The sequence below is a fragment of the Magnolia sinica genome, chromosome 15 (genome assembly GCF_029962835.1).
Source record: "Magnolia sinica isolate HGM2019 chromosome 15, MsV1, whole genome shotgun sequence".
Lineage (NCBI taxonomy): Eukaryota > Viridiplantae > Streptophyta > Magnoliopsida > Magnoliales > Magnoliaceae > Magnolia > Magnolia sinica.
In genome coordinates this window covers 6,710,341-6,722,766 of record NC_080587.1, presented here as the reverse complement: position 1 = coordinate 6,722,766, position 12,426 = coordinate 6,710,341, and the positions used below count along the sequence as shown (strand labels likewise).

At 40.3% G+C, this 12,426-nt stretch overlaps 1 protein-coding gene across 3 annotated transcripts; it reads left to right on the top strand.

Moving 5' to 3' along the window:
* Window positions 1-113: 113 nt before the first annotated feature.
* On the top strand, window positions 114-12,062 carry LOC131227014 (uncharacterized). Of its 3 annotated transcripts, none has more exons than XM_058222707.1 (6): window positions 114-318; window positions 769-815; window positions 917-965; window positions 1,049-1,176; window positions 2,463-2,537; window positions 11,391-12,062. In XM_058222707.1, exons 1-6 carry the CDS (start codon window positions 219-221, stop codon window positions 11,508-11,510), a joined length of 519 nt encoding a protein of 172 aa, XP_058078690.1. In that variant the 5' UTR covers window positions 114-218; the 3' UTR covers window positions 11,511-12,062. The 3 variants fall into 3 exon arrangements, with proteins under 3 accessions (XP_058078690.1, XP_058078692.1, XP_058078691.1); XM_058222708.1 differs by having other exon boundaries at window positions 116-318; window positions 1,049-1,180; window positions 11,391-11,445; XM_058222709.1 differs by lacking the exon at window positions 11,391-12,062 and having other exon boundaries at window positions 115-318; window positions 1,049-1,180; window positions 2,463-2,670.
* The last annotated feature ends 364 nt before the right edge of the window (window positions 12,063-12,426 follow it).

Sequence of the window (12,426 nt, the reverse complement as noted above, 5' to 3'; positions counted from 1 at the left end):
CTACGGACCTTGTCAGTATCCAATCTGCGCCCCCAGGCAATCCAATTGCCCCATCGGACCGTTCATTCTCCCGTTGGACCCCAAGCTCATCTGAAGCACATGTGCGAGCCGTACATCCCTCCACATGACGGACGTATTGAAATTCTAGCGGGAAAAGAACATCTTGAAATCTTCAGCCCTCTCTCCCTCTCTCTCTCTCTCTCACAGGCCACAATCCCATGGCGACGAGAAAGCATTTCTCCCGTCGCCCCTCACCACCGAACCGCCGGTTCTCAACTCCCACCAGAAGGCGTCCACCAGCTCGAACGACTCAACAAGGTCAGCTCTCTCTCTCTCTCTCGTTTCAGCAGCCCGTGGTACCATTTTAAAATGTAGTCACCAAGCCTTGCGCCATACATGTAGGTCAGAATCACTCGTCTTTAAGGCCCCCACCATGGATGGTCCGCCATGCCAGAATCGCCCTGTTGGGTTGATGACTTTTCGCTTATCGATGATGAATCTCCTGCCATTTCATCGTCATCCGTCCATTTGCATATGGTGTAAGGGTCGGACGAATCATATAATCCATGGTGCCATCCACGGTTCAGGACACTCGATTAACAGCTCCAATCATGTAGGGTGTAGGCCACAATGTCTGCTGCACCGCTTCCCATAGACTACCATTTCAGGTGGTCCTGCTGATGGTGTACCTTTTCCCCCCCTATTTGGGTCTCTCTCAAGACCCTTGAAAATCAAATTTCCATTTCTTTCCCCTTTTCTAACTTGCAGGATCTCAAGAAGATCCAGCGTCATCGCCTCGCCCAACACCGGCCTCGGTACTTCTCTCACTTCATTTCCGATCCTCTTTTTATTTTATTTTTCTCCTGTGGATTTGTTTTATTCTTGAAGTTTCTAAAAAAGAATTAGAATAAAACAGGAAAGTCAAGCGAGTGGGCGGGATGAGGTACCTGCAAATGCACAGGCAGGTGTGTGTGTTTTTAATAATAATAGTAATTATTTTTATTTGTCTTTGTTGAGTTTTGACGGTGGACTGGTTTTGGAAGAGCAGGGCTTTCATCAGGGAGGAAGCCGCTGAAGCCCCACAGGTTCAGGCCGGGGACTGTGGCTCTTCGGGAGATATGGAAGTATCAGAAGTCCTGTGAGCTGTTGATACCCGCAGCTCCTTTCATTCGATGTGTGGGTATCTGTCTGTTCACCCTTTGCTTTTGTTTGGATTGTATGGTTATGATTGTTTGATCAGCCATATGACACTGTTAGGACTGAATGGGCAGCTCAGATTGATGGATTTGACTGTTTGAGCATTCAGTACATTTAGTGCCCATTGGATAGTTGTATTGGTCAATCCAGGATTGGCAATGCTTGCAGTTCAAACATTTTTTTTTTTTATTCTTTTCTTTTTTTTTTTTTTGCGCCAATCCAGTTTAAAATGCATGTATTGGTCCGTTTTGTATTGACCAATACAAGGTTCCAAATGGGCTCTTGCAATGCTTGGCTTGAATGATTGCTGTTTTATTTTTGGCGTGTATGTCTGGATATTTTAGCTATAGCATCCTACTTGGACTCGACTTTTACAATGCTTAGCTTGAACTATTGATGTTTTAGTTTGGGTGAGCATGCTTTGGCCTTAACTTCCTACGTGAATATAGAGCTTGGGATTCTTGGGCTGTAAGCTCTTTTAATGCTCGAAAACAGGGTGATTTTCACACCCACATTTCTTTGAAAGGTCCCATGACAGTCTTCAAAAGTTGTGACTTGAAAGTCATAGGTTTGGTTGATTGGACCAATCGATTAATAGATTCCTACTTGGGAGGTTGTAATTGGGCAAGGCTTGCTCTGTTAGAAAGGTTTTCCTACCATGTATATTCCATGTAATGGTGAAAGTTTCATCTGCAAGATCTTTGTAGTCGCCTAATCCAATTTTTAGGTATGAAGATGCCTCCCTTGCTCATTTGCTCATAGATGTGCTCTTGTGATTTGATTTTGTTCTCTATCTCGAGGTTTGGTTACTAATCTAGTTAACCTCAATCCAACTCAAAACAAAATCATAGTGAAACACAATTAAACTTCTTTGATACCATTTTACATGTCAGAAATATCAAAGCACAAGAACATTTTATATTAAAAGAACTTGAGAACTCTACAAAAGGTTAGAGCTCTGAGGTGCACAAACCGCTACAACATGGCTGGCTTATACAACTTAGGCCCCCTGAAATCAACGAGTGTCTTCGGCTATTCTCTATGAATCCAGTGGGGATTAAACAGCAATGTAATATTATAAACACATACAGGGAAATTTAGGAATATGTTATGTTCTCAATGATCTTTTCCTTTCGTGCATTTTCCTTTCTATTGCTGGGTGATCGTTGCTTTTAAGAATCTTATATGGATTTTCATACATTGAAGAGTCTTAATATTCGCACATGTATTAGTCTCATGGTCCTTTTTTTTTTTTTTGGTTTTAGGTAAGGGAGCTAACTGCTTTCTATTCTAGGGGAGTTAATCGTTGGATGGCTGATGCTTTAGTAACAATCCAAGAGGTATGGGAACTACAAAATATTGTTAGGAGCATGGATGGCCAATCTGTCATTGTTGTTTTTTACAGCTAAAAACTATTTGAAGTCTATGTTTCCTTTCCATTGGTTGAAATGCTATTCAATGATTGTTGTTCAACTTACGGTCCTGAGTTTCTTTGTGGTTTCAAGTTAAGTAGTTATGCTTCCAACTCAAGGTATCCCAATAATGGTGGTAACCGTCCCTCGTTATGGTGTCGTAACGGCTGTTATGGAAAAATTGACCTCAGAATTGTCTTGTAATGACCTGTAACGGTCCTATAATGGCTACAATGGTCAATGGCCCCTTATGGGGCCAAAATAATTTTTTTTTTTTAAATAATTTTTTATTACGCATATTCGCCATTACGGCCACTGTGGCCATTATGGAATACCTTGTTCCAACTAAACTTGATGCTAAATACTCTAATGTGAGAAATGCTCTCCGAGCACTATAACTTATAGTGCTCCCAGTTGCCTGAGTTTAGTTAGACAGTTCAATCAATCGATCTGAACTATGCATTAAGTTCAGAAAATATTCCTCAAGCTACCATTCAAAAAATGCATTGATTGGATGATCCAATCCATCCTTGATTTGGACTTATTTTCCATGCCCTTCCTTTTTCTAGGACATGGATGGGGTGGCCATGGTTGCCTAACAAAAGGATTCTTTAGAATGATAAACAATCCATCATGATCTCTAACAAATAGATGGATCAAATTGTTGCTTGGACCTATTTATATGTAAATGATCTTGACTGTCCAAATTAGAGAGCATTGAATGAGTGGTTAATATTTGTTAGATTGGTGTGATTCTTGCATGGTAGACTAGGAATGTTCGTTGCTAGATCAATGGATATGACAGTCCATGAGCCCCAATGCAACTAAATGCAATTAGGAGCACTATAACTTATAGTGCTCTAAGAAAACTGAAGCATTCCTCTATTTTAGAAATGATAAAAGGCTAGGGAACTCCTACTAGATAAGATCTCTTGGGCATAAAAGGTGTTGCATCCTTGTCAACTCAATATTAACTTAGACAATCTAAGCTCCACTATATAGATAGCAATCGGTGGTCACTTTTTTAAATCTCAACTATTCTATGTGAGACTAAACCAACCTTATTCAAAACAATAGGGTTTAATAGAACTAGAGAACCATTGAGTTATAAGAATGTCACTCACATCCAAAATCCTCTTGAAGAAAATGGTTGAGAGGTACGAATAACATATGTAGAAACAAGTGCATCATTGTGTAGTAAATACATGAACCACATCCCATAATAGATAACAATGACTTAACAAACAAAGAAAAGAAAATAGGAATCAAAATCTTACTAGTTCAACTCAAGAGAATACATTTTGGAAGATGTGGAGATTCGTTCCCTCTACCAGCCTTATTCATAGACCACTTTTTCTTTTTTGAACAATGATGATATATTATAAAAAGGCTGAAGCCAAAGCATGCAAATATACAAAAATACAAAAATACAACTACACCCAGTGAAATGCCCCCCAAAGGACAAGAGAGAAGATTGAAAAATCTTTGCTTCCACCCAATCCTTCATATTAAGAATTGCCCTATTGAACACTGGCACCGGTCCACTCATTTCGTTCCTAAAGCAACGATGGTTTCTTTCCCCCCATTAAGCCCATAGACTCGCTAAGAAACTTAATCGCCACAACCTTTTCCCTTCTTTCTCTATCCTTCCGCTGTGCCAAGCAATGGGAAATTCCTTTATCGTCTTCGGGAACACCCATAGTAACCTGAACAATTAGAGAAAAAGACCCCAAACCTCCTTGGCAAATACGTAGTGAATGAATAAGCATTCCTAAAGCAACACTGGTTTCATATACCACTTGTTATAAAAGGTAAGTTTAAAATAAATGGAAATCAAATCGGCAAGACACACCATTATCTCCAAGGATGTGGTGCACCATAGGACAACTGAATGTGTACTCTCACACCCAAAATATACTGTAATACATGCACATCACAAACAGTGTACTCTAACACTATAGAGCATGTATATCTTACATGTCAAGCTTGCCAGATTTCGGAGACTGCGGAATAAGCTAATTGTACTTCTAACGATTGTGTTGGATGGGATTTGAATTGTAGGCACTTATGTTGGCTGATGTGAGTCACAGGCATTTTTGGTTGCTAGCAAGGAACTTATCACACTTCAGGTGGCTGTTGTATTATGCCACCACACATCCGGGGGATTTAGAATGTTTTGATAGCATTTTTTATGGCCATAGAATGTCCTGATAGCATCCCTAGTGGCTGCATTATGATTTTTCAACGCCTACGGTGGCTGTATGATGATCCGACATAATTTCCGATGGTTGGATGACAATCAGTCAACACTTTTGATAGTTGTCGGCACATGATGAGGCCTTTTTTATTTCCTGACAAATATGCTAGTAACAGCCCTTCAAAACTTCATGACAAATTGTAAGAATGGAAAATGCAGAAAAGAACAAAATAAGAGAGATTATAAATAAGAAAGCTATCATGATTCTGATAACATGTTAAATTCAAGAGTACATTGTGGAAGATGTGGAGATGAAGAAAAGAGGGGGAAGAAAATATTTTTTTCATCTCTCTCTCTCTCTCTCTCCCCCCCCAGCTCTTATTTATAGACCACTTGTTATAAAAGATAAGCTTAAAATAAATGTAAATTGAATTTAAAAGATGCACCATTACCTTGAAGGATATGGTGCACCATAGGATAACTGAATATGTGTACTCTCACAGTCAAATACATTGTAATGTATCCACACCAATGACTGTGTACTCTACCACATCAAGGAAGCCAAAATCTACATCCTAATATCAAAATATACATTATGTTGTTGAGTGGTTAGTGTTGTTTAGCAAAACAAAGTGGACTTTGACAATGTTCAAAAACCTTGTTTTAGATTTTACATCACTATGTATCCTTGTTAAGATATTCTCAAGTTTCTAGGAATGAAAAACATAAATCCTACGATTAGGATTACCTTGATCGATGTCATCGACGAACCATCACTTGACAGTGTTGATCCTCCAACATAGGAGATCTATTTTAGATTTATCCTAGACAAAGGAGAGTATGGGAGCCACAAGTCAACCCTTGTAGTAGGGCCAAGGGAGACACATAGGGCACTTCACTCAAGTGGACCCCACACATGATGCGTGATGTGAAGGAAGTGGGAAGCAAATGGTATTCATTAATGCCCAGGGTCGATGTGGGAGATTCTATCATTTCCCCTCTTCCTCTAGGACGAGATCTATATATAAGGAGTTAGGGGTTTAGGGAGACACCAATTGTGGTACTTTACCATCCACAAGTTTCCACATGCCCTACTACATTTAAATCATGTAATCCTGCCTTATCTTATGTACCTATATATAACTCAATCCCTTCACTATCATGACCAATCTTCTTGCAGATCAAGTGGCGGAACACCATATCTAAACCATCAAATCATCATTAGGTGCAATAATAACCTTTTTATCGATTAAAACAAAAGCTTAACGGTTGAAAACATTTGTAAAAGCTTTTAAAACCTTTCAAGTGCCAAGCTCAATGGAACACCTCTTAATGAACATTTGATCCCCAAGATCTAATACATAAGTAATTTCTTAGGAAATTAGTGGATCCCTTGTTGGACTAGTTGTGCCTTAGTGAACATTTATGGACGCGCCAAGCTACACCGTCTTTTGTTGGCCACATGACCTCGTCAAGTGAGCCAAAGTACCTATAATCAAGATCTTGAACTCTTCACGCGCCCTTAAGTCTATGGATTAATCAGATCCGGTACATCCTTAAGTCATAGCCCACATATGACAAGCCTCTTAGTCTAGAGACTTGAGCTCAATCCACCATTTCAAGTGTCCAATAGGTCCAAAAGCAGGAGCCTACTCCCATGGCACACTCACGCTCCTACGTGGGGTTGGGCAAGGCACACACCGACATGTCGTTGTGCTTGATGGTGGAGACTTTCTTGACTTGTCATCAGCCCCCTTGCACAAGATGACCACATAAGAATGCTAATAACCATAGGTTTGTCCAGCAACTTGCTAGATGGTCCTGGCACAATAGAGTACCAAGATCCATGGCCCACAACTCTCCCTTGGTCAGTGATTATGGTGTCCAATCTCAAGTTCCCAAGGACAACCAATGAAATCCTTCTCCATTAACCTATGTTCACATATGTTTAAGACACTTTCACATTAACTATTGCATTGCAATCTATCCATCGAGGACCCATGATTATCATGATCTACGGTCAAAATCATCAATATGTAATCAATGGATAAGATTCGCTTTGGTTTTCCAAGGTGCAACTCTCACATAGACATATGTCAAAAACTTGGTAAGCGGTGAATAAAGCAAGGTTAAATCAACAGTGGATGGTGGGTTTGAGAAACTAAATGCAAGTAAAGAAAATACAAAATAAACACAATTGTAGTCTTCTGATGGGAAAGGATTTGATCCCAAAATAGATTTAATTTGTAATTTTTGATGTCAAAGCCAGTAGAGTGTAATGCGCAAAGCATATGTCAGATGTTCACTCCCCAAGTATAGGGTTGTGATGTAGTAATAAACTCGGTAAGACCGAGGTCGAATCCACAGGGACTGATACCTAGACGTTATCTGAAACCAAGTAAAACTAGAACTAGACTAAGATGTGTTCTAAACCAAATAGAGTTTAAGGAATAATTGTGGAATAATTATCTAAAACTTTAAGGAATTTAAAGGAAAGAAACTAGGGATTCAGAGGATCCACTTGTAGGGATTAGGGAGATCTTTTGCCTGCATCAAGAATCATGGAAATCAAACTGAACCTACTTGATCTAGTCTTCACAAGATGAAAGGTATATGAATTAGAATGGATTCCATCATCTAACCATGCCCAGGAGACAAAGCAAACAACAAGATTAAACTAATTACCAACCAATCAATAATGTATGAAGATTAGGAAGGGTATCGCCATCCGACCATGCCCATGAGACGATGGTGAACAACAGGGCTTCCTGACGTCATAAACATTAAAAGGGGAAAAGAAATATTCAAAGCCATTGCAGACCCATTGTAATTTCAGTCACAACAGACCATTAAAGACTAAGAAAAATATTCCTTTAATAATCAACTAAAATCAACATCAGTTCAGTCTAAACAAAAGGCACAAGCAAAAAGGTCCCCCATCACGCTGCAAGCTTCACCTCTTAGCCCTAGCTAAGAGGTTCAGCCCAACATGAATGGGCTGGATCCAAAACAAATACAATAGAAAGAAAAGAATAGAAAAAAGAAAAAAAAACAAAAATTACTTTCCTAGCTCCCTGTCGAACATCCCACGTTGAAGCCTTCCAAAACGAGCCCTCCTGTTGCCTCTCTCTCTCTCTATCTGACGTCCCCTATTCAAGCATGACCTCTTCTCCACGTTTGGAACTCTTTTTATAGCTTTTGGAGTGGTGGAAATCGGATTTGGGAAGCTATCGCACGCGCAGCGAAAGCCTTTTCGCAGCCAAGTTCGGGGCTTCATAACTCTCGCGTTCCTTGCATTATTTCTGTAAAATCAGCGTCTCTTGGAAGTGTTTTGGCTGGCCTACACGATGGACGGTTCAGATCTACCATATGATCAAAGATGGTGGGCCATAACTGCCTGGAAAGTCCGATTTCACGGACATGATCGGTGGGCCCCACAGAGGTATTTTCTGAAAAATCCACCCCGTCCATTGGATTCAGAACGAAATTTCGGTCAAGAATGGGTGGTTTTGAACGTCCATTGACGCGGCCCAGAGAAGAAATCACCCCAAAAATCGTTTTGAACGTCGCAGGACCGCCTGTTTGTGGCCTTTGTATCGCGCACATGTGCATGCATGGGTGTAAAATCTCAGCAAGGTTTTGTAGTAGTCGAGGCCCTCTACACGATGGACGGTTTGGATTTCCTACTGGGACAATGTGTGGGGCCCACTAGCGTCCGCAAAAACGGACACCGTCCGTCCGTCTCGCCGCGTGAAACGGCTACTGCCGTATTTGGGAAGGAGATGCGGGTCAGCGCTGCTGACCCGCCTTACACGGTACGGTGCGCAGCTGCACGTGTAACCTCATTGTACACGCGCTGTATATACGGGGCCCATTGTGATAGTCTATCAAAATCCAAACCATCCATTTGTTTCCTCATCTTATTTAAACCGCCGAGACCAAAGTTGAGACAGTTCCAGATATCAGCTGGGCTCAGAATCAATGGTTTATGGGCTGATCTGTCAGTTGGGGCACTTCCATAGTGATCTGAGGGCTGAAATTTGATATGTACGGTTAATTTATGGCCCTCAGGCCATGTATAAAGTTTTGAGCCAATCAGATGGCGGGAACTATGTGATCTTGCATTTTTCACCAATTTTGGGCCTCTTTAACGTGGATGGCTTGATTTCCTCGGATCCCTGGTGTGTAATTCCATCGATCTTGGTCCCCTGGAGTCCGTCCCTTGCCTTGGGTGTCATCAGAGCGTTAAATCCATGGTTTAAGTACCCTTTTTCAGTTCATGCTTGTAAATACACTCTGCATCACAAACACGATTAAATCAGGCTATTAAACGGTATCATGCTTGTAAATCCATGTAATAACTGGGTCTGATATGCAATATTTGACCCTCAACATCAGATGAAACCATAATAAGATAAACAAGCAAAATGAACAAAGTCAAACAGGATTCAACTCACCCTAATACTGTGTTAGCAAAACCAACGATAAGAAATACAAGAGATACAAATATATTTATATTGAAAAGGTTTATATACTCTTTCTAGATCAGATCTCCTATTTGCACAATAAGGATACCAATTAGTTACAATATCATTATTATTCTTTTATGTACAAGTGAGAAATATAAAGAAGAAAACCTACAAAAGGGGAGCCTTAGTAGGGAAGGGAAACACAAACACACACACATCAAGTGCTTGGTATATGATTGCCATCATAGTTTTAATTTCTATAACAGAGTACTTGACTCGAATCTGTTTATTTGGGTTGAGTCAACATGAAGATTCAATTCCGAGTTCAATCTTTTACATCTTTATAAGAAAAAAACCCCACAAAATGGTTAACCCAGATTTGCATTGAACCAAGTGACTTGGTTTGAGTCACTTTGAGTCAACGGTTTCAATGGAGTAAGGCTTATGGTCATGAAACCTCGTCTAGTTGAGTTGACTGTGTTGCTAGTCAAGCCACAACAGCTTTAGAACTATGATCCTAATACATGAGATTGTCGTATCTAGCTCCCAAATGTGCCAAACAAATGCTAAGATAGTCGCTTCAAGGTGAATATGAGCAATCTACCCAATGTCTATCTTCGTGAGAAGAAATCTGCTTCCTTAAGGTTAAGATGCTAGGGAGGGGGACACTCCTCTAGTCAAGGAATGGTGAGGAGAGAATCACCTTCTATCCATATCTTTCGTAAATTGATGCTGGCTCAAGAGTTACTCCTGTACTTGGATGCCATAGCCTAATTTGAAACTACTCGTGGGAGTTTCTCAACAAATTGAATGGCTTGTTGGGGTGACAGTAGATCTTGCTAGCCTACATTTGGTTTGCAACTAGCCAACTTCTTGATAATACTTCAGAACAGTCATGAAGGAGAGCCCTTTAACTTCCCTTGTTGGAGCATTAATGGGAACGGAGACTCTTACATTTAGCTCCTTCAAAATTTCCTGAACTATTGGAACAAACTCCCTTATTATAGAAACTCTCTCATTTCGCACAAGATGGCACAACCATTTCTGGATTATGCAAAAGAGTGGAATGTGTTTGGGTACATGTCTACGTCAAACACGCCTAGCCATGATTATTCTTGGAATCTGCAATGAATTGTCGAAGAAATCCCCCTCTTGACTAATCAGTTGTTATAATCTTCTCCTTCGATGCAAGCCACAAAACTGCTCTCTTTTGAATGTGTTTATTCCCTTCCAATTGGTTGAGATCATCAGTGTGATTGATTATTAGGCTATGTTGCTTCCAATGGTGCCAATGGTTTAGACTGCCTGGATCCCCTATGTGTGTCACATGTACAATGTATTGAGTGATTGAGATCTTTGAAATGGCGGGGAATGCAGAACTTGATACGCCTTTGTCTAGAGAAGTTTGTCTCAATTCCTTGCCTTCAATGATCTCTATGTTTTCAACTACTTACAACATATACTTCTCACTAAATCCAAAATTTTGGTTTATGAAATCAAAATTCATCCCAACTGTATTGATTGCGTTCAGCAATACATTGTTGCTATGAGGAATTACATGGTCCAATGATATGCTTGGTATCCCTTAGGTGTTCTATGTTTACATCATTGATCCAGACTGTAGGTCCGATAGTCCCCACAGTGGATGGACCACGCCCCTAAATTCTTCTTCGTCGGATGACCCAACCCCAGTATTGATGACTGTAACTAGTTAGATGCCAACGTTCCACAACCCATTGAAAAGGCAGCCAAAGGTTTGAGTTGCTTAGCTCTTTTGCTTTGGAAGAATTTTTGGGGTGTGGTTCATCCAAAATGGTGGTCATCAAATCATTATGGGCTGACCATTGAAGTGACTGAACCAGCGGTTCCATTAATACAAACTGAAGACTCGAGGATGCGATGCATATTCTTGCATTGAGGATCATACAATTCCTCCGCCACTAGTTGAAATTTGAACTTTATAAGATATGTGCTCTTGTGCATCCAAGGGGATGATATTTCCATTTTCTGTGGGGCCTAAAATCATTTTGTCCTCTTCTTGCCATGATTTGTTCTTGAATTTGGCATTTCATAGATATGTGCATTACTTCATCTAAGTAGGTGATATTTCTGCAGGCAGCTGAAGATTATTTGGTCCATTTGTTCGAAGACGGAATGATTTGTGCCTTCCATGCAAAACGTGTTACGCTTAGTAAGTTTGATTTCTTAAAAATGATCCATTCATCTTTTTGTTGATTCAAATTGAACTTCTTACATGCATGAAATGGTGCTCAGATCTCCACACATTATATGCATTGTTAAGAACTGTGTCTACAGTTAGAGCTCGTGCCTTAATGGTAGACATTGCATTTCAACATTGAGGCCTCATATGTGATAGTGAATGTGATAGTTTGGCTCACTAAAACTGCAGCCTGGGGTGACTGGCTTGGTAAAATTGGCCTGAGAGAGTTCCTGTCTGTGTTGGAGACAAGTGTGAGATCCAATCTGCCCCATCTTGAGGGTCTGGCCATGTAGATGCCTTGGCCTAAAAGCTAGGCCTGCCCACTCAAAAGGTGCGCCTCAATGTTAGAAACAAATGGACAGCTAAGGAAAACTCAATGTTAGAAACAAATGGACAGCCATGAAAACTTAATCAATTGTCTTAGCCATCCATTTGTTTTGTAAACTATGGGCAGACTGCCAAATTTGTGAATAGGCATGATTATTCGACAAGGTATCTACACTATGGGAGCCACCTGAGGGACTGATAGGATCATGCACCCATATGGGACTCCCACTTTTATGGGATGGCACGACCCAATGAGGCCAAGACCATGACCAATGCCTTTTCAGCTTGACATGTATAAGTCTGATGTGGAGGGCTTGGGAACACAAAAAAGGTTAAACAGAGAGATCCACAACCAAAAAGTAAATAAAATGGCCAGTCAATTACTTAACATAAACATAGCACATGAAACTCATATGATTACTAGTAACAAGCATAACAGTCAGACTACAAATCTGTTTTACATGCATTCCAAAATAAATACTATCACTCTTTCTTCCTCTACTTAAACATCCATTTATACTTTAGCCTTCTAAACTCAACACAAGGATAGAGATACAAACAGCTAGTAAAGTGATCATTGCTACTCGTGAAGCATAGCAGCTG